At 42.5% G+C, this 23,228-nt stretch overlaps 1 protein-coding gene across 2 annotated transcripts in view; it reads right to left on the reverse strand.

The window, feature by feature from the left end:
* Nucleotides 1-11,990: 11,990 nt before the first annotated feature.
* Nucleotides 11,991-23,228, reverse strand: part of TMEM184C (transmembrane protein 184C) — a 35,297-nt gene continuing 24,059 nt past the window's right edge. For both annotated transcript variants that reach the window (XM_056562836.1, XM_056562835.1), the window contains exons 9-10: nt 16,411-16,582; nt 11,991-13,602 (exon numbers count right to left, since the gene is read on the reverse strand). In XM_056562836.1, coding sequence (XP_056418811.1) covers nt 13,304-13,602; nt 16,411-16,582 — 471 coding nt within the window. In that variant the 3' untranslated portion in view covers nt 11,991-13,303. The remainder of the gene's footprint in view (nt 13,603-16,410; nt 16,583-23,228) is intronic.

The raw sequence follows: 23,228 nt of genomic DNA on the forward strand, positions 1-23,228 counted from the left end.
ACCCTGCTCTGAATTCAAATACATGTGAGGTAAGTCATGTTTTCCCATTGACATAAATATGAAACCACAGGATTCCTGGCTCCAGTACAAGTGTTCTGCCGGCATTTTAATATTTCACATACCAAGACTAAAGTGTGACACCTGCCAGGTTTATTTATGTTGTATTTACATACCAGTAGCCTCTTGTGACTGCGGGAAGTCCAGTCACCCACAAGGGTTCTAGCACATTAAGGATTGCAGTTAATGAATGTGCGCTGCAGCTAGCCATTCACTTCTGTAACTCTGGTTAGTGCTTGGTGCCATCTGGCACATGTGGTCATCTCTAGAACTCATCTCATCGTACGCATACCGACTTCCATGCAGCACATTGCTGGCAAACCACATAGTCCAAAAATAGCTGCGGAGAAAATACTAAGCCTCCATTCTCTGTACAGATTAACTTCTTAAAGGCAACGGTGGACCTTGCACGCCATGGCACTTAGGAGAATTAACTGATAGATAGAAGGGATGTTTTCATCTTTACCTGTTATATTAGGGTGTATATAGTTCGGTCTTAGGCAAATACAGAGAGCTGTGGCACACTTCTTTCAAACAGGTGCCCTTTAAAGAAGTGTATTTAGGTGAATGTGTTGCCATTTCCTATAAAGGCAGACCACATGAAAAAAAAAAGCTAATTTTTTTGAAATTTTTTTTAATAAAAAAAAAATGCAGAGTGGAGAACATTTACAAATTTTAAATAATTTCAAAGGGGGTTGTTGGTCTCACCATTTTAATGACAGGAGGAAAATAAACAACTATTTAATATACAGCCAGACGAGGCAAACATTACCTGTGATGAGTAAGAACATTAAAAGAAATCGGATAAATGTCTATTAACGCCAGTCTGAGAGGACAGAAACTATAACTACTGTAATCCCAACAAAATAGTGCCCAGCCACAACCAAACAAACATTTTCTCTGCAGCGCCCCTAGAGACAGAAATGCAAATGGCTTTAAAAATTGCATTCTCTGTATTTATATCTGGTGCAACAAGAGAACCTACAAAGATTCTCAGATTTCTTTAATGGATGTCCAAATGTTATATACTCTGCTAAAAAATAAATAAAGGGAACACTAAGATAACACATCCTAGTTGTAGATCTGAATGAATTAATCGTATGAAATACTTTCGTCTTTACATAGTTGAATGTGCTGACATCTAAATCACACAAAAATTATCAATGGAAATCAAATTTATCAACCCATGAAAGTCTGGATATGGAGTCACACTCAAAATCAAAGTGGAAAACCACACTACAGGCGGATCCAACTTTGATGTAATGTCCTTAAAACAAGTCAAAATGAGGCTCAGTAGTGTGTGTGGCCTCCACGTGCCCGTACGGCCTCCCTGCAATGCCTGGGCATTCTACTGATGAGGTGGCAGCTGGTCTCCTGAGGAATGTCCTTCTAGACCTGGACTAAAGCATCCGCCAACTCCTGGACAGTCTGTGGTGCAACGTGTCGTTGGTGGATGGAGCGAGACATGATGTCCTCAATCACATTCAGGTCTGTGGTACAGGTGGGCCAATCCATAGCATCAATGCCTTCCTCTTGCAGGAACTGCTGGCACACACCAGCCACATAGGGTCTAGCATTGTCTTGCATTAGGAGGATCCCATGGCCAACCGCACCAGCATATGGTCTCACAAGGGGTCTGAGGATTTCATCTCGGTACCTAATGGCAGTCAGGCTACTTCTGGCAATTACATGGAAGGCTCTGTGGCCCCCCCCAAAGAAATTCCACCCCACACCATACCAGTCATGCTGGAGGATGTTGCAGGCAGCAGAATGTTCTCCACAGCGTCTCCAGACTCTGTCACACATGCTCAGTGTGAACCTCCTTTCATCTGTGAAGAGCACAGGGCGCCAGTGGCGAATTTGCCAATCTTGCTGCTCTCTGGCAAATGCCAAACATCCTGCACGGTGTTGGGCTGTAAGCACAACCCCCCACCTGTGGACGTTGGGCCCTAATAGCACCCTCATGGAGTCTGTTTCTGACCGTTTGAGTGGACACATGCACATTTGTGGCCTGCTGGAGGTCATTTTGCAGGGCTCTGGCAGTGCTCCTCATTGCACAGAGGCTGAGGCAGAGGTCCTGCTGCTGGGTTGTTGCCCTCCTACAGCCTTCTCTACATCTGATGTATTGGCCTGTCTCCTAGTTGTGCCTACATGCTCTGGACAGTACGCTGACAGACACAGAAAACCTTCTTGCCAGCATTGATGTGCCATCTGGTCAACACCTGCAGAACCACTTCTTTATTGGGGGAGTCTTGCTAATTGTCTATAATTTCCACCTGTTGTCTGTTCCATTTGCACAACAGCATGTAAAATTGATTGTCAATCAGTGTTGCTTCCTGAGTGGACAGTGTGATTGTGTTACATTGTCATTTTAAGTGTTCCCTTTATTTTTTTGAGCAGTATAGTTGGAATACCATCTTATAAAAATATTTTAAACCCTACTTTTTCTCCAATTTTTCCAGAAACTTTTTCCCCATTTTCTCTTTTTTTCGCCAAGGTCTTCCCATCTGTAATCAGATGCACAGAAGGTGTGATCAACTGCCGAACATGTGTTTGTCCTTTTGTCGGATGACTGCTGGCCCTTTTACACATGTTCCTACGAAGGCTCTTTTGCCTGATATTCTGCCTATGTTAAAGGAGTAGTGCAGTGAAAAGTTAATTTATCCCCTATCCAAAAGGATAGGGGATAAGTATAGTTCGCTAGAGGTCTGACCGCTGGGACCCCCCACGATCTCCTTAACGGAGCACCGGCAGTTTAATGTAAGCTGCTCTTCCGACCCCCACAGGAAGCCATGGCCGACACGCACCCTTCTTGTATCTCTATGGGCCGAAGCTCCGTGCACACTGCCGCGACCCCGTTCAGGAGATCGCAGGGGGTCCTAGCACTTGGACCCCTGCAATCCATAACTTATCCCCTATCCTTTGGCTATGGTATAAGTTATCTTTCACTACACTACTCCTTTAATGGGCTTTAAAGGGGTACTCTGGCGAAAAACATCTTATCCCCCATCAGAAGAATAGGGGATGAGATGTCTGATCGCGGGGGTCCCGAAACTGGCATCCGGAACACGGAAGCTTGGAGCTTCTGCTATCATGACGTCAGGCCATGCTCGTAGTAGTCACGCCTCCTCCCATAGCCGTGAATGGAAGCGGCGGGACCCCCATGATCAGACATCTGATGTTTTTAACCAGAGTATCCCTTTAAGGCATACATCTCTAATACAGATCTGAAATATTGATGTATTTCATCCATAATTCTGTACAGTAAATGGGATGTCTTCTAGACAGGAAATTGAACTACACCTTGATAAACAGATGAAATACGTAGGACAGTAAGAATTTAGTATGCATTTTCTATCCACAAAGATGATGAAAGCAGCACATGCTGTATTTATTTAAATATGTGAGGATATACTTTGGTGAAATTAGCCTTAGATGGGACTAAGCTTTAACACCATTCAGAAACAATGGGCTAGAGTAGCACATTTACTGAAAAAAAGCAGCCTAGTTCTCATTTTGTACAATCCCATAATGCTACTATACACAACATAGCAATTTTTCTCCCCAAAAACATGCACACTAAACTCTGCAATTCTTGCTGCTTTACTTAATAGTTGAGGAGGCAAGAAAAGTCTATCATGATTGATCATCTTAATCTGAGATAGAAAGTTACCTTATACATTTACAGTCATGGCCGTAAATGTTGGCACCCCTGAAATTTTTCAAGAAAATAAAGTATTTCTCACAGAAAAGGATTGCAGTAGCACATGTTTTGCTATACACATGTTTATTCCTTTTGTGTGTATTGGAACTAAACCCAAAAAGGGAGGAAAAAAGCTAATTGGACATAATGTCATACCAAATCCAAAAATGGGCTGGACAAAATTATTGGCACCCTTTCAAAATTGTGAAAAAATAAGATGGTTTTAAGCATGTGATGCTCTTTTATGGTCTATTCACACGTACAGTATTCTGCGCAGATTTGATGCGCAGGATTTTCTGCTGCAGCTTTCAATGTAAACTGAATGACTGAATACAGCTTGAAATCCTGTGCATCAAATCTGCGCAGAATACTGTACGTGTGAATAGACCCTTAAACTCACCTGGGGCAAGTAACAGGTGTGGGTAATATAAAACTCACCTGAAAGCAGATAATAAGGAGAAAAGTTCACTTAGTCTTTGTAGTGTTTGTCTGTGTGTGCCACACTAAGCATGGACAACAGAAAGAGAAGAGAACTGTCTGAGGACTTAAGAACCAAAATTGTTGAAAAATATTAACAAATCTCAAGGTTAAAGTCCATCTCCAGAGATCTAGATTTGCCTTTGTCCACAGTGCGCAACATTATCAAGAAGTTTACAACCCATGGCACTGTAACTAATCTCCTTGGGCGTGGACAGAAGAGAAAAATTGATGAAAGGTGTCAACGCAGGATAGTCCGGATGGTGGATAAGCAGCCCCAAACAAGTTCCAAATATATTCAAGCTGTCCTGCAGGCTCAGGGAGCATCAGTGTCAGCACTAACTATCCAATGACATTTAAATGAAATGAAACGCTATGGCAGAAGACCCAGGAGGATCCCACTGCTGACACATTTTGCCAAAATGAACTTGAGTAAGCCAAAATCCTTCTAGGAAAACATCTTGTAGACAGAAGAGACCAAGATAGAGCTGTTTGGTAAAGCACATCATTCTACTGTTTACCGAAAACGGAATGAGGCCTCAAAGAAAAGAACACAGTACCTACAGTGAAATATGGTGGAGGTTAAATGAGGTTTTGGGGTTGTTTTGCTGCCTCTGGCACTGGGTGCCTTGAATGTGTACAAGGCATCATGAAATCTGAGGATTACCAACAGATTTTGGATCGCCCTGTACAGCCCAGTGTCAGAAAGCTGGGTTTGTAACCGAGATCTTGGGTCTTCCAGCAGGACAATGACCCCAAACATACGTCAAAAAGCACCCGAAAATGGATGGCAACAAAGCGCTGGAGAGTTCTGAAGTGGCCAAGCAATGAGTCCAGATCTAAATCCCATTGAACACCTGTGGAGAGATCATAACCCCTTAAGGACTCAGTGTTTCAGTTTTTGCATTTTAGTTTTATCCTCCTTACCTTTTAAAAATCATAACCCTTTAAATTTTTCACCTAAAAATCCATATTCTAGCTTATTTTTTGCACCACCAATTCTACTTTGCAGTGACATTGGTCATTTTACCCAAAAGTTCACGGCGAAACGGAAAGAAAAATCATTGTGCGAATTTTTTTTTAGAAAAAACACCATTTTGTAACTTTTGGGGGTTTCCGTTTCTACGCAGTGCATTTTTCGGTAAAAACGACACCTTATCTTTATTCTGTAGGTCCATACGATTAAAATGGTACCCTACTTATATAGGTTTGATTTTGTCGTACTTCATGGAAAAAATCATAACTACATGCAGGAAAATTTATATGTTTAAAAATGTCATCTTATGACCCCTATAACTTTTTTATTTTTCTGCCTATGGGGCAGTTTGAGGGCTTATTTTACGCTGTAATCTGAAGTTTTTATTAGTACCATTTTTGTTTTGATCGGACTTTTTGATCGCTTTTAATTCAGTTTTTAATTGTATAAAAAGTGACCAAAAATACGCTATTTTGGACTTTGGAATTTTTTCCGTTACGCCACTGACCTTGCGGTTTAATTAACGATATATTTTTATAGTTCGGGCATTTCCGCACGGGGCGATACCTCATATGTTTGTTTTTTTATGGGAAAAGTGGGGTGATTCAAACTTTATTAATGAAGGGGTTAAATCACATTTATATTTAAAAAAAAATCACCTTTTTTTTGCAATGTTATAGTTCCCATAGGGGGCTATAACACTGGAGACACTGATCTTTTACACTGATCACTGGCGTGTATTAACAGGCCATTGATCAGTGGTATCAGCGCTTGACTACTCCTGCCTGGATCTCAGGCACGGAGCAGTGATTTGCCGATCGGACACCAAGGAGACAGGTAGGGATCCTCCCGGTGTCCTGTAAGCTGTTCGGGACACCGCGATTTCATCACGGCCGTCCCGAACAGCCTGACTGAGCTGCCGGGATACTTTCAGTTTCACTTCAGACGCGGCGGTCAACTTTGATCGTCGCGTCTGAAGGGTTAATACAGGGCATCAGCCGCGGGTCCTGGCCGTTGATGGCCGCCGGGACCGACCCGTTATATCGCAGGAGCCGGCGCAGGCCATAAAGCCGGAGCAGGACGTCCTGCGTCGTTAAGGAGTTAAAATTGCTGTTGGGAAAATGCGCCCTTCCAATAAGAGAGACCTGGAGCAAAAGGAAGAGTGGTCCAACATTCCGGCTGAGAGGTGAAAGAAGCTTATTGATAGTTATAGGAGGCGACTGATTTCAGTTATTTTTCCCAAAGGGTGTGCAACCAAATAGTTAAGGGTGCCAATTTTGTCCAGCCCATTTTTGGAGTTTGGTGTCACATTATGCCCAATTAGCTTTTTTCCCCCTCAATTTTTTGGTTTAGTTCCAATACACACAAAGGGAATAAACATGTATATAGCAAAACATGTGTTACTGCAATCCTTTTCTGTGAGAAATACTTCATTTTCTTGAAAAATTTCAGGGGTGCCAACATTTCGGCCATGACTGTAGATGAAGAGACCATTTTAGAGTAATCCCAGTACTCACTGCAGACATAAGCGGGTTATTGGTAGCAATGTATTTTTTTTTTTAATGACCATATGACAAGAAGCATTTCAATAAACTGAGGTTCTGCTTTATTTTGAAGATTGCAGTAGATTTATGAGCAACAAAGCCATGCTCGAAGGAAAAAATAATGTTCCATGGGATATGTTATATGGTTAAATGCTAGTGCAAATATTTGAGACATAAAATTCTAAATGCAAGTACAAACAAGATTTAACCGAGCTCACACAATGCGAGTAATGGGTACTATTCAACTGAACTATACAAATACTATCCATAGAACATGAAATGATAGGTAACACATACCAAACAGTAATACATTCAGATAGTCTAAGCTTCCACTGTGCTAACTCAAGAACATAACAAAAGAACAAGAAGCTCTCAGTACCTCTCATTAATATTATTGGCACTATGAAAAAACATGATATAACAATAGGGTCATTTTACAGGGTCCCAAATGTAACTGATTTAAAAGGGGTACTCCACTGCCCCTTAGTTGGGAACATTCTTTTCCGAACACTTGGAGCGGGCGGCGGGGGTTGTGATGTCACGACCACGCCCCGTCATGCAAATCTATGGGAGGGGGCGTGGCGACCACCACGCCCTCCTCCCATAGACTTGCATTGAGGGGCGTGGTGTGACATCACAACCCCCGCCGCCGGCACCCAGTGTTCTAAACCAATGCTGGGTGCTGCAGGACCCCCTGCAATCAGACATCTTATCCACTATCCTTTGGATAGGGGATAAGATGTCTAGGTACGGAGTACCTCTTTAAGGGACAAACATGTCCAGGATCTCCACCTTTTTGCCAGTCTCTACCATTAGTGGACAGAGACTGTGGCTGTTGTGGTAGAATTGTAAAGCAGGACAATGTTGACACCTTTATTATGCATAGTACCACAAAAGATATAGGACAATGTGTTCATCCAACTAGGGGGTAAGTTTGCCAGAAAAGAGTGCAGGACTCAAAATGCAATGCCCTGTCGCACAAAGTTTTTGCCTAAAGTAAGCAGACTTATAATTGGTCTAAACTAAGACTAAACAATGCAACCTTAGAACTAGCAGTAAACAGATGGATCAAATTGTGAGAGACACTTTTAGAAATCAGGTCCTAAGTTTGTACTGTTTAAGAATTAGAGAGTATTAATAAATGCCCCCCTTTTGGGGAGTGCTGGAGCCTCTCCTAAGTGATAGCCCCAGACACATGTAGCTTCACATAATGTGTGTGGATTTTCACTGAAAATGAACGATCGCTGGATCTTTAGTGCGGTACTTACCTGCATTTAGTTGTTGCCTGTACATTACCTTTCACATGAGGAGATGTGCAGCTGACCGCTGATGATTTTTGAACAGATCAAAGCGATTCGCTCGTTGGCTGATGGCTAGTCCTGTTACACAGGGTGATATCTGCCCGTTCAACCGATAATTACCCCCCCCCCCCCCCCCCGCCCACCATAATAGGGCCCTAACAGTCTAAATTATATGTACAACTGTAGCATGTAAATGGTAGTCTAAAAGACAACCTCATTATAGGAAGAGGGGCTTATTCTCCCAAGATGAGAAATAATAGGGTCCATTTTTTTCCTGTAACAGTTCAACCCTTACAAAATATCTGTGCTTTAGAGGGGTTCTCCGCTGCTCAGCCTTAAGAACAAAATGTTCTGAACGCTTAGAGCCAGCGCTTGTGACTTCATGCTCCGCCCCCTCAATGCAAGTCTATGGGATGGGGGCGTGTCGATAGTCACATTCCTTTCCATGGACTTGCATTGAGGGGGTAGGGCTGTGACGTCACAAGTCCCCGGCTCTGGCTCTAAGCGTTCGGAATATTTTGTTCCTAACGCTGAGCAGCGGAGAACCCCTTTAAATGATTGGCGAAGCGCTGCATATACTGAGCTTACACTGAATACAGCAGCAATATATACATACAATAAAATACCTTTATATTACAATACAGTGTAGATGGTAAAGGAGGGATGAACAGTCATTTATTTTACTTATTGGCACAAATGAGTTTTTACTAAGGACATTTTGTAAAGAATTGTTAGTCCAAGTATCCTTCTTCTGTGGCTTAGAATCAATAAAAGGTAATAAAAATGATTTGTTGCACAAATGTCTGACTGTCATTCATCTAAATGGAGCTTACAGAAATTCATGGAATGGATTGTAAGTCACAGAAAATTGTGCAACAAATAGGTGTGTGAATAAAACCTTGTGGTATACATGGTGTGGTATCACTTGAATCGATTTGAGAATGTACCACCTGTGTGCACACCCTTTATTCCTGATGTACCATGCATAAGGCGCACACACATTCTTTTCTACATTTCATCATGGTACATTCACAGATTCAGATTTATTTCATTGTAGTTTAAAGGAGTATTCCAGTATTTTATTTATTTGACTATGCTACAGGGGCTGTAAAGTCAGTGTTGTTCATGATATAGTGTCTTTACCTGTGTGTGATGGTTTTCTCACAATTCTTCTGTGATTTTCACCCCAATATTTATTTTTAACAGCATACAAAATGACTGTTGTCTCAGATTTTCCCAGCTTGCAATGTGGCCGAGACCTTGCAATGTGGCTGAGCTGATGACAGGGAGCCTGTCTGCTTCAATGGGTGGAGAGAGCAATCTGCAAGTAATGCAATAGCTGTAGGCACCCTGATTGAAAACCACAGGTCTTTTGTTTCAATGGGTGGGGTGGCCGATGTGTGGGAGGGAGGGAGGAAAATGGAATTATGGGATTTGTAGTAAAAAAAAAACATAAGTCAAACATGAAATACAAGTTCACAAAAAGCTAGCCACAGTGTTATGGTAATCTCATGACATAGCCATTTAGCTCCAAGACCAGCGCAGATCCTTCCTAAGCATGTCCATTACTGTCTGCCAGGTACGTACTAAAATCACCTTATGGTGGATAACCCCTTTAATGTAATGGACCAACACAGATTAGTGAATCATTTGGAAGTAGGCAAAATTTTGAAAAAGTATTGAGTGAATATGTATTCACCCCCTTTACTGTCAATCCCCTAACAAAGATTTCCTTTACAAGTCATATTATTACTATGATTTTTATAGTACCCTTGGTTTTGTACATACAGAAAAAAAAATGGCAGACTGATACAGAGGGAGAAAGGGTCTATAAAATATAGCAAGTAGCACCCACCTGTAACTGCTTCTGGAAGCGCTGGAGGCTCTCAGGTTAATTTTTCCCAACCACGGGGACAGAAGATCGTGATGTCACGACTCCGCCCCCATGTGACGTCACACCCCGCCCCCTCAATGCAAGTCTATGGGAGGGGGCATGATGGCCGTCACGCCCCCTCCCATAGACTTGCATTGAGGGGGCTGGGCGTCACACGGAGGCGGAGCGTGACGTCACAATCTTCTGTCCCCATGGTCGGGAGGAATTAGCCTGAGAGCCTCCAGCGCTTCCGGAAGCAGTTACAGGTGGGTGCTGCTTGCTATATTGCGGGGGTCCCCTGAGGTGAAACCCCGCCGATCTGACATCTTATCCCCTATCCTTTGGATAGGGGATAAGATGTCTAGGGGTGGAGTACCCCTTTAATCTCAGTACAAAGACACCTGTTCTGTGAAGGCCTAAGAGTTTGTTAGAGCATTACTTGACACAAAGCAGCATGAAGACAAAGGAGCTCACCAAACGGATCAGGGATAAGGTATAAAAAAATATCCCAAGCTTTATACATCTCACAGAGCACCATAAAATCTATCATCAGACAATGTAAAGAAGAGGGCACAACTCCAAACCGACCAAGACAGGGCCATCCACCCAAACGGACCAGCTGGACAAGGAGTATATTATTCAGATAAGCAACCACGAGGCCCATAGTAACTCTGGGCGAGCTGCAAAGATCAACAGCTATGGTGGCAAAACCTATGCATCCAACAGATGCTTATTGTATTGTTCTTATTATTGTTTGTCACAGTAAAGGCTATGTTCACACGCCAGAATTTCTGCATGAATTTATAGCCAATACACTTCAATCGGATTCTACTGTACCGTTGCAGGAATTCCTTGGAAGCAAATGGGCAATTCATTTCTGTGAAATTCACTGCAAATTTTTCATCCAGAATTTGTGCAGAAATTCTGCCGTGAGAACATAGCCTAAAAGGTCTTTTGCAAAGTACTATGCATGTTGTGTTGATCCATTGGTAAAAGTCTATTTGAATTCCAGTTTAACACCTTACGGATGCAGGGAATTTTCATTTTTGAACATTCGTTTTTTTCCTTCTCGCCTTTTAATAGCCATAACTTAATTTTCCACTGACAGATCCATTTCAGGGCTTGTTTTTGCGCCACCAATTGTACTTTCTAATGACATCACTCATATTATCACCATATCTACGGGGGGTATCCTCTGTTTCTACACAGTTCACTTTTCGGTAAAAATTACATATCTTTATTTTTTATTACATATGATTACGACGATACTCAATTTATATAGGTTTTATTTTGTTTTACTACTTAAAAAAAAAGTTTTTTTTGTATGAAAATTTGTATGTGTGAGGTCTCATTTGGTCACAGTGATCTGTAGTTTTTGTTTTGATGGGACTTTTTGATAGGTTTTTATACACTTATAATGGTATATTAAGTGACCAAAAATATGTAGTCTGGACTTTGGTATTTTTTTTTTTAAGGTATATGCCACTGACCACGTGGTTTAATTCACACTATATTTTAATAGTTCTGACATTTATGCACGTGGTGATATCACGTGTTTATTTTTGTTTACAGGGTGTGTGATTTAAACTTAAAGGGGTACTCCGCCCCTGTCATTTTATCCCCTATCCAAAGGATAGGGGATAAGGTGTCAGATCGCCGCGGTCCTGCTGCTGGGGACCCCTGGGATCGCCGCTGCGGCACCCCGCCATCATTACTGCACAAAGCGAGTTCGCTCTGTGCGTAATGATGGGCGATACAGGGGCCGGAGCAGTGTGACGTCATGGCTCCGCCCCTCATGACATCACGGCCCGTCCCCTTAATGCAAGTCTATGGCAGGAGGCATGACGACCACCACGCCCCCTTCCGTGACGTCACGAGGGGCGGAGCTGTGACACAACAAGGCTCCGGCCCCTGTATTATCCGTCATTACGTGCAGAGCGATCTCGCTCTGCGCAGTAATGATAGCGGGGTGCTGCAGCAGCGATCCCCGGGGTCCCCAGCAGCGGGACCATGGCGATCTGACATCTTATCCCCTATCCTTTTGATAGGGGATAAGATGTCTAGGGGCGGAGTACCCCTTTATGGCAGCGGCTTATTCACATTTATTAAATTTTTTTTTTACCTTTAATTCACTTTTTTGGTCCCCATAGGAGACTATTATATGCAATCTTTAGAGTGCATACATGTACTCGCTTCAATGCGCCAGGCTGCCATGGCTTCCTGGAGCACTGAACGGATGGGCTGGAGGCAGGTAGAGACCCTCCTACTGTCCTCTCAGCTTATCGGGACCCCACGATTTCAGCATCTGTGTTCCGATCAGCTGGGATTCGATTTTTTGCATTTTAGATGCCGCAAATAACTTTGATCACAACGTCTAAAGAGTTAATGACGGGAATGATCTTGATCAGTGATGTCTGGCATTAGTCATGCGTCCCGGCTGCTGATAGCTGCAGGGACAATCCCAATATGATGAGCGCTCAGCTCCTGAGCTTGCTTCATAGACCGGGAGCAGGTGCCGGACGTCCATGCACGCCTTGCGTCCTTAAGGTGTTATAACAGTAACAAAATGGGAAAAAGTCCAAGGGAGAGAATACTTATGCAAGGCACTGTAACTCATGCTGGAAGTTGTAGTTTTGCAACAGCTGGAGGCACCCTGGTTGGGAAATACTGGTATCTAAAGATATGCCTGATTTACCAAACAGCCTGAGAGACTGTGATAAATCTGGCAGTTTCTGAGACTGGCTAGTATCCATAACTCTGCTTAAGTTTATTCTGAAAACTTGAAGGAGTTGTCCACTAGGTCAGGAAAAACCATCTACAAGTCAGAGGTCGTGTAATAGCTTCATAGGGTAAGTGGATAACCTCATTACTGTGGATAGCTTGGAAGGTGGAAAGGCACTGTATCTAGTACTGGCAAGTTGACCCATCTTGGTGAAGCCTCTCCAATTGTGGCTGCGGCCTACCCTATATGTTATATACATGTGCTGGAGAATCTATTCACCCCAATATGCACAGTAAAATCTAGAATGGGTTTTAAAAACAACCACAGCAGCTGAATGTTATACATAGGAGCTTAATGTGATGCATTTGGTACAAGTGTCAAAGTGAGCTGGTTGGTTTAAAATACCTTTAGTAGTGGGGTAAAAGGTCCAAATATCTGTTTAGCTGTTGGTGTTTATTTACATGGACACTCGCTCTTTAGCCAGTTTAAAAACACAGACGCTTACATAGAAAATACATAAAACCAAAAACTGCCCAAACTAGACGTCATCCAGACCTTGATTTGTTACAGCAGCAGATGTCCACTTGGGCACCATTTTCCCCACAAGGGGCTTTCAAGTCATAAGAACATTTGGCATGGTTTCCTATGATTTAGGAGCCTACATGTGATACCTCCACCTCATCAGGCTCTGGCGCTAGCACCTGGACATCTTCCTCCACCTCAGGGGACTCTGCGCTGTACAGTTCTTCTGGAATTGTAGCAGATGTGGGTGTAGTTTGAGGGGTTATCGTCTGACCAAACCCTTGGTAGTGTCCAGAAGGAGACGGTGGCATAGATGATGCCGCAGATACTGGGTCCTGAGTTGAGGAAGACAACAAGCTAGTGTGCTCATTCTGTTCCAGGTCATCAGGAAAAAACATTTTTCTGGGTCGACCCAAAACTGTCCTTCCTGAAACAAAAGAATAAAGCACCATATTAGTAGTGAACTTATTACTACTCACTGGCTAATACATATATTGTACATATTTATTAGGTTATTATGGTCACAAAAACAAACTTATCTATATTCAAAAACACATGTGATTGGATGCAGAATATCTATAATGAGAATAGATATTCAGAACTATGGGGGAGATTTATCAAAACCTGTGCAGAGGAAAAGTTGACCAATTGTCCATAGCAATAGATTACTTCTTTCATTTTCCAGAGCCCTTTTTGAAAATGAAAGAAGCGATCTGATTGGTTGCTATGGGCAACTCAGCAACTTTTCCTCTAGACAGGTTTTGATAAGTCTCCCCATTTGGCCTTAAAGGGGTACTCCGCTGTTCAGCGTTTTGAACAAACTGTTCTGAACGCTGGAGCCGGCGTCGGGAGCTCATGACGTCATAGCCCTGCCCCCTATGGCATCAAGCCCTGCCCCCTCAATGCAAGTCTATGGGAGGGGGCGTGATGGCTGTCATGCCCACTCCCATAGACTTGCATTAAGGGGGCAGGGCTTGACGCCAAGAGGGGCGGGGCTATGACGTCACGAGCTGCTGGTTCCAGCGTTCGGAACAGTTCGGAGTACCCCTTTAATATCTATAAAAATAGAACTTGTAACTTCTTAAAAATAAAAAAAAATCTATATATATATATATATATATATATATATATATATTTATATTATTGGTCATTGTCTATAATATATATATATATATATATATATATATATATATATATTAATAATAATAATAATAATGGAGGTTAACACCTGAAGAGGACCACAAGACAGGAGTAAGGTCGGACTTACACTGTGGAATCTCTGGACAGAATTTCCTCATAGACAGAAATGCATTTCTGAGTAGATTGCCGTCTATGGGGATGGCAATGCAATTTGCATGGTCTTAGCACCACCTGTGGGATCCTCGGTGGAAATTCCGTCCGGAGATTTCCCTGTGTGAATCTGGCCTAATACAGCATTAATCTAGACACATACATGTTAAGCAGTGTTTGCGTGGAACAACTTCAGCGGCAGAATTGTCCGCCGCTGAAATTCCGCAGTGTGAACGGGTCTCGTAGAAGATCCATTTACACTGATGGTAATGTTCACAGCGCGGAATTCTACTCGTGGAATTCCGCAGTGTGAACATACCCTAAAGCAGTCATAACTTCTACCAACTGAGTCAAGTATGAAAAAACCTTTGTCAAGGAATATAGCCTAGAAAGAATGAAAAGTATTATATAAGAGACACAGTTGTAAGGGGATATTCATCAGTTCATCTAGTACCTCTCTAACCTGGATGTAAGAGGAGATGTGGTTGGGCACGGAGGTGTACAGGTTCTGTATGGTATCTTGCATTTACAGCTGGGCCTGTAAATCCCGCACATACGGAGGTTGCTGAATATGGCTCACCAAAAAGGTTCACTTTGTGATAAATCTGGTGACTGGAAAGTCCAGTGTTGCAGACGGCAAAAACATTTCTGGGAAACACTGGCTGTGTGGACAATAATTATTTTGCTGAAAAATGCCTGTTAAAAGCCCTGCCATGAGAGGCAACACATGGCTGCAGGGAGTGCTGCACATGTCTGGTAGGGGCCCTCGTATCACTTCTAGGGGTAACAGACGGTCGTATATAATGGCTCGCCAGATCATTATACCAGCAGTGCGGGCAGGGTGGTGCTCATCTGTAGCGGTCACTACAGTTTTAGTGGCAGTCTTTCATTTAGATTTTTGAGCCAATCCACTTCTGGCACTGGCTAAAAAATGCACCAAAAACTGCAGTGAGTGACACTATATATTTTTTATACATTTAAAGAGAATATAAAGATGAAGGGAAAGAGTGGGATCATGCACAACAAGAATGTAACCTTTTAGCCAAGTATTATGCTTAAAGGGGTACTCTGGTGGAAAACAATTTTTTTTTTAAATCAACTGATGCCAAAAAATGAAAGATTTGTAACTTACTTCTATTAAAAAAAATCACAATCCTTCCAGTACTTATCAGCTGCTGTATACTACAGAGGAAGTTGTGTAGTTCTTTTCAGTCTGACCACAGTGCTCTCTGCTGACATCTGTCCGTGTCAGGAACTGTCCAGAGCAGAAGCAAATCTCCATATCAAACCTCTCCTGCTCTGGACAGTTCCTGACATGGACAGAGGTGTTATACAGAAAAGAACTACACAACTTCTTCTGTAGTATAAAGCAGCTGAGAAGTACTGGAAGGATTAAAGGAGTAGTCCAGTGGTGATTCAGTGGTGAGCAACTTATCCCCTATCCTAAGGATAGGGGATAAGTTGCAGATCGCGGGGGGTCCGACCCCTGGGGCCCCCTGCGATCTCCTGTACGGAGCCCCGACAGCCCGCTGGAAGGGGGCGTGTCGACCTCCGCACGAGGCGGCGGCCGACACGCCCCCTCAATACAACTCAATGGCAGAACCGAAGCGCTGCCTTCGGCAATCTCCAGCTCTGCCATAGAGATGTATTGAGGGGGCGTGTCGGCCGCCGCCTCGTGCGGGGGTCGACACCCGCTATCTCGGCGGAGAGCCGGGGCCCCGTACAGAGAGATCGCAGGGGGCCCCAGCGGTCGGACCCCCCGCGATCTCAAACTTATCCCCTATCCTTAGGATAGGGGATAAGTTTTTCACCACTGGACTACCCCTTTAAGATTTTTTAATAGACATAAATTTACAAATCTGTTTAACTTTCTGGAGCCAGTTCATTTAAAAAAAAAAAAAAAATTGTTCTTCACTTGAGTACCCCTTTAACATTTTGTACTTACCAACATTGCGTACTTGCTCTGATATATCTGCTCGGATATCCGATATATCCCACATAGCAAGGAAGGAATCAAAACACGAGCCTTCTTCAGCTTCTTGCACATAAGGTTTGTAGGAAAAGCTGAAGTGATGAGCGATGGCTGCCAGGAACATTTCAACACAAATCACAAAATCCTGATTCAGGGGAAAAATATTTTGGTGTTAGATCTGCCAGACATCAACTACACCACACAGATGTGTCCTTGAATATCACTACACTGGTCAGGTTTGACAGTTTTTTTGTTTATTTTATTCTTATTGTAAGGGTGCTTTCACACCACGTTTTGTACTTACGGTTCCCAAATACGGCTGGGAGGAGGGGGCGGGGCTTAATCGCGGTGCCCGCACTCAGCCTTATACGGGAACCGTATTTAATGCATGTCTATGAGCCGACCGGAGTGAACCGCAGTCTCCAGTCGGCTGCGTTTTCGGCCGTATGCGGTTTCCCGACCGAAGGCAAAAACGCGGTTGACCACGTTTTTGCCTTCGGTCGGGAAACCGCATATGGCCGAAAACGCACCCTAAGCTTTTTTTCCCCTTCAGGTTTTATTAAGGCTAAAGCATACACATCATAGGGACCCTTCTAATTTAGCATTTTAAAGAAATTCACATACACCAGCTATTAAAATTACTTAACCCCTTAAGGACGCAGGACGTAAATGTACGTCCTGGTGCGGTGGTACTTAACGCACCAGGACGTACATTTACGTCCTAAGCATAACCGCGGGCATCGGAGCGATGCCCGTGTCATGCGCGGCTGATCCCGGCTGCTGATCGCAGCCAGGGACCCGCCGGCAATGGCCGACGCCCGCGATCTCGCGGGCGTCCGCCATTAACCCCTCAGGTGCCGGGATCAATACAGATCCCGGCATCTGCGGCAGTTCGCCATTTAAATGAACAATCGGATCGCCCGCAGCGCTGCTGTGGGGATCCGATCATTCAGAACGCCGCACGGAGGTCCCCGCTCCTTCCTCCGTCCGGCTCCCGGCGTCTCCTGCTCTGGTCTGTGATCGAGCAGACCAGAGCAGGAGATGACCGATAATACTGATCTGTTCTATGTCCTATACATAGAACAGATCAGTATTAGCAATCATGGTATTGCTATGAATAGTCCCCTATGGGGACTATTCAAGTGTTAAAAAAAAAAAAAAAAAAAATGTAAAAGTAAAAAAAAGTGAAAAATCCCTTCCCCCAATAAAAAAGTAAAACGTCCGTTTTTTCCAATTTTACCCCCAAAAAGCGTAAACATTTTTTTTTATAGACATATTTGGTATCGCCGCGTGCGTAAATGTCCGAACTATTAAAATAAAATGTTAATGATCCCGTACGGTTAACGGCGTGAACGAAAAAAAAAAAAAAAAAAAAGTCCAAAATTCCTACTTTTTTAATACATTTTATTAAAAAAAAATTATAAAAAATGTATTAAAAGTTTTTTATATGCAAATGTGGTATCAAAAAAAAGTACAGATCATGGCGCAAAAAATGAGCCCCCATACCGCCACTTATACGGAAAAATAAAAAAGTTAGAGGTCATCAAAATAAAGGGATTATAAACGTACTAATTTGGTTAAAAAGTTTGTGATTTTTTTTAAGCGCAACAATAATATAAAAGTATGTAATAATGGGTATCATTTTAATCGTATTGACCCTCAGAATAAAGAACACATGTCATTTTTACCATAAATTGTACGGCGTGAAAACGAAACCTTCCAAAATGAGCAAAATTGCGTTTTTCGTTTTAATTTCCCCACAAAAATAGTGTTTTTTGGTTGCGCCATACATTTTATGATATAATGAGTGATGTCATTACAAAGGACAACTGGTCGCGCAAAAAACAAGCCCTCATACTAGTCTGTGGATGAAAATATAAAAGAATTATGATTTTTAGAAGGCAAGGAGGAAAAAATGAAAACGTTAAAATTAAATTGTCTGAGTCCTTAAGGCCAAAATGGGCTGAGTCCTTAAGGGGTTAAAAATAAGGTTGAAACGAAAAAGAATAACAGAAAAATACTGGCTAGAAAGCATGACCAGAGGATCCGTTTCCTTTACCATCTCCCTTAAGTGCACTTAAATTGACTTAATTTGAGGGGGAAGAATTTCTCCTTTCCCCTTAGCTCCAAGTCCGCTTTTCACCTTTACAGGCTTGTCCACACCATGCATAATGTACCAGGCACATATGGTTCCAGGACTAAGTTCAGTAGATTCTGCTATGTTAATGTGACCTATATTTTGAACAATTCTTTGAGGGGAATAGAAGTAAAAAACACACACTGGCTGCATTAGAGTGCACACCCTGAGGCTAAGTTCACACCTCAGAATTTCCGCATTGGAATTCTGCATGGAGACTCCACTGCAGAAGAGTCATGTTAAATTCAATGGGATTCTGCTGCGCTAAGCACACAGTGGAAGTTCCATGCCAGATGTTTCTAGTGTAGAAATTCCAAATTCCGTGTCAGCAGAAAGAATGAACTTGTTTATTCTTTCTGCCGACTTTGCACGGAATGCATTGCCGTCTATGAGACATTCCTGTGCGGTCCAAATGCTGGTGCCCGCTGTCTCTGAAATGTCCACATAGAGATTTTCCATGCGGACATTGTGAAGTATGAACATAGCCTTAGGGTAGGGTCACACGTGCCTTATCTTGCTGCAGCTGATTTTGCTACCCATTGACTTCAATGGATAGGAAAATACAGAGCAGTAAAATACAGAATGTGACCCTACCCTTAAAGGGGTACTCCACTGGCCAGCATTCGGAACATTTAGTTCCAAACACTGTGTGCCTGCTGAGGGGGTCGGCCATGCCCCCTTGTGACATCACGCTACGCCATCTCAATGCAAGACTTGCATTAAGGGGGGGTGGTGTGACATCACAAGGGGGCATGGCTGACCCAGCGTGCACACAGCATTCGGAACTAAATGTTCCGAATGCTGGCCAGTGGAGTACCCCTTTAAACTAATACTTTGTGGTAACACCTTTTGATGCTATACCAGCAATCAGTCTTTTTGGATAGGAGTCTATTAGCATGGCACATCTTGACATGGCAATATTGGCCCACTCTTCCTTGCAAAAGTTCTCCAAATCTGTCTGATTGCGAGGACATCTTCTATGCACTGCCTCTACAGATCACCCCACAGATGTTCAATTGGATTAAGGTCTGGGTTCCGGCTGGGCCATTCCAAAACAATCTGCTTCTGGTGAAGCCATGCTTTTGTGAATTTGGATGTGTGCTTTTGGTCATTGTCTGCTGAAAGGTGAACTTCCTCTTCATCTTCAGCTTTTTAACAAACAACTGAAGGTTTTGTGCCAAAATTGACTGGTATTTGGATGAGTTCATAATTCCCTCCACACCCTAACGTCTCCAAAGCATGATGCTGCCACCACCGTGCTTCACTGTGGGTATGGTGTTCTTTGGGTCATGAGCAGTGTTGTGTTTGCACCAAACATGCCTTTTGAAATTATGTCCAAAATGTTTAACCTTTGTTTCATCAGATCATAACAGGAATTTGCACACATGCAAGTGGGGGACTTAACCCCTTAAGGACTCAGCATTTTTCAGTTTTTGCATTTTCATTTTTTCATCCTTACCTTTTAAAAATCATAACCCTTTCAATATTCCACCTAAAATCCATATACGCCACCAATTCTACTTTGCAGTGACATTAGTCATTTTATCCAAAAATCCATGGCAAAATGGGAAAAATTGTGTGTGACTAAATTGAAGAAAAAAACTCAATTTTGTAACTTTTGGGGGCTTCCGTTTCTACGCAGTGCATTTTTCGGTCAAAATGACACCTTATTATTCTGTAGGTCCATACAATTAAAATGATACCCTACTTATATAGGTTTGATTTTGTGGTACTTCTGGAAAAAATCTTAACTACATACAGAAAAATTTCTACTTTTAAAAATGTCCTCTTCTGACCCCTATAACTTTATTTTTCCGCATATATGGATGTATGAGGCCTCATTTTTTGCTCCGTTATCTGAAATTTTTATCGGTACCATTTTTGTTTTGATCTTACTTTTTGATCGCTTTTTATAAATTTTTTAATGGTATAAAAAGTGACCAAAAATACGCTATTTTGGACTTCAGAATTTTTTTACGTGCACGCTATTGACCGTGCGGTTTAACCTCTTGGGGACGCAGGGCGTATGCATACTCCCTGCATCCCCGATCCTTAAGGACTCAGGACGTACCTGTACACAAGTTAAACCCGGTGGGTCCCGGTTGCTATGGGCAGCCAAGACCCATGGCTAATTCCAGGTGCGGCTGATCGGGCAGATGCCCGACATTAACCCTTTTGACGCCGCAATCAAAGTTGATCGCAGTGTCTAAAAAGAAAGTAAAAGAATCCCAGCAGCTCAGCGGAGCTGATCGGGACTATCGTGACAAAATCTCGATCAGCTTACCAGACGACGGGAGGGTCCTCACCTGCCTCTCCGTTGTCTGATAGGCTATCTACTGCTCCATGCCTGCAGAGTGCCGGTTACGCTGATCAGTGCTTTGCAAGGGAAGATTTTTTTTTAGCCCTTTTTTTTAATAAAAGTTAATTAACCCATTCCCTGTTAACATTTTAAATCAACCCCCTTTTCCCATTTTTTAAATAAAATAATGTAATAAAAAAAAATAAAAATTAGGTTAGCTAAACCACACGGTCGATGGCGTGCACGTAAAAAATTACCAAAGTCCAAAATTGTGCATTTTTGGTCACTTCATATACCATAAAAATATTAATAAAAACGCGATCAAAAAGTCCCATCAAAACAAATGCACAAAAAAAACTACAGATGACGGCACAAAAAATTAGCCCTCATACCACCCCGTACACGGAAAAATAAAAAAGTTATAGGGGTCATAAGATGCCAATTTGTATTAAAATAAAATAAAACCTACATAAGTTGGGTATCCTTGTAACCATATGGACCTACAGAATAAAGATAAGGTGTCATTTTTACCAAATATTGCAATGCGTAGAAACGGGAGCCCCCAAAAGTTACAAAATGGCGTTTATTATAGGGCTTGCTGGGTCTAGATTTGAGATCCAAACCTGTTACTGTTTATATTTTCAGTGAGAAGCCACCTCAGTCCCTTGTCTTATGCATGTGCACTTTTTTGGCAATACATCATCAGTACTGTATACTAATAGGTGTCATTACAGTCAGAAAGAAATGTAAGGTCGGCACTACTTGCTAACCTGCACATCTGGTTCACTCACAAGCATGGGCCATGTATACATTCACAGGAGATATGGTGCTCAGTTGTAACAGATACAGTTTCTTCAAAATACCATAGATGTAAATTAAAAAAAAACAACTGCACTCCTGTACTAGGTTTTTACATAGTTACATAAGTTAGTACGGTTGAAAAAAAGACATCCGTCAAGTTCAACCAAAGAACTGAAGGGAAGGGTTATGGTTGGATGAAGGGGAAGGGATGTGATTTTATATTTCTGCATAATCATTAATGTTATTTTGTTCTAGGAATGTATCTAACCCTGTTTTGAAGCCCACAACTGTTCCTGTCGTGACCAGTTCCTGAGGTAGACTGTTCCATAAATTCACAGTTCCTATGGTAAAGAAGGGGTGTCACCCCTTGAGACTAAACCTTTTCTTCTCCAGACTGAGAGTGTGCCCCCTTGTCCTTTGAGGGGCTTTAACCAGTAAAAATTTTTCCCCATATTTTTTGTATGGGCCATTTATATATTTATATACATTGATCATATCCCACCTTAAACATTTCTTCTCATGACTAAATAAATGTGATTCTTTAAATCTTTCCTCATAGGTAAGATGTTCCATGCCCCATATTAGTTTAGGTGTGGATCTCTGCACCTTCTCCAGCACCACAACTTCCCTTTTATGAACTAGTGCCCAAAACTGAACAGCATATTCCAGGTGAGGTTTATAAAGGGGGAGTATTATGTCCCTGTCCCTCAAGTCCATGCCTCTTCTGATACAGGACAATATCCTGCTGGCTTTAGAAGCAGCTGCCTGACACTGCATGCTATTCATGCTATCTGTAATCTATGATCCTTCTCTACCAGTGACTCTGCCAGTTTAACCCCCCTAAGACATACGTTGCATGCAGATTTTTAGTACCCAGATGCATAACTTTACATTTATCCACATTGAACCTCATTTGCCAAGTGGATGCCCAGACACTTAGTCTATCCAAGTCATCTTGTAGCCTATACACATCCTCTATAGACTGTACTGTACTAAAAAGCTTGGTGTCATCTGCAAAGATTGGATTGAAACAGAGCTGTTAATGCCATCCTCTATATAATTAATAAATAAATTAAACAAGAGCGGGCCCAGTACTGAACCTTAGGGTACACCACTAATTACCGGGGACCAATCAGAGTACGAATCATTGACCACCACTCTCTGGGTACGATCCTTAAATGGGCACTGTCATGAAATAAAAAAATTGATATGTTGTAGTACTTAAGTACTACAACATATCTCTGATATACTTTAATAAAAAAAAAGTGATTTTAAAACAGTTTAAAATCACTTTTAAATTCGGCCACTAGGGGTCGCCCTCCTAGTGGCCGAGTGCATTCGGCAGTGACGTCAATAGTAAATTTCGACTCATTGAAGCCTGGCAATGAGTCGGAATTCACTCACTGCGTTGCTCGCTCCCGCCTGTCAATCAAACAGGCGGGAGCGAGCGCTGAGAACAGAAAAAGCGCGCATTGGCTCCCCTGCTCCCTGGCCTTGCACGCCGGCCCGGCATCCCGTCGCTGCACTGTCCTGGTATGTCTGGGGGGTGGTGTT

Source organism: Hyla sarda, chromosome 1 (assembly GCF_029499605.1).
Source record: "Hyla sarda isolate aHylSar1 chromosome 1, aHylSar1.hap1, whole genome shotgun sequence".
Taxonomy (NCBI): domain Eukaryota; kingdom Metazoa; phylum Chordata; class Amphibia; order Anura; family Hylidae; genus Hyla; species Hyla sarda.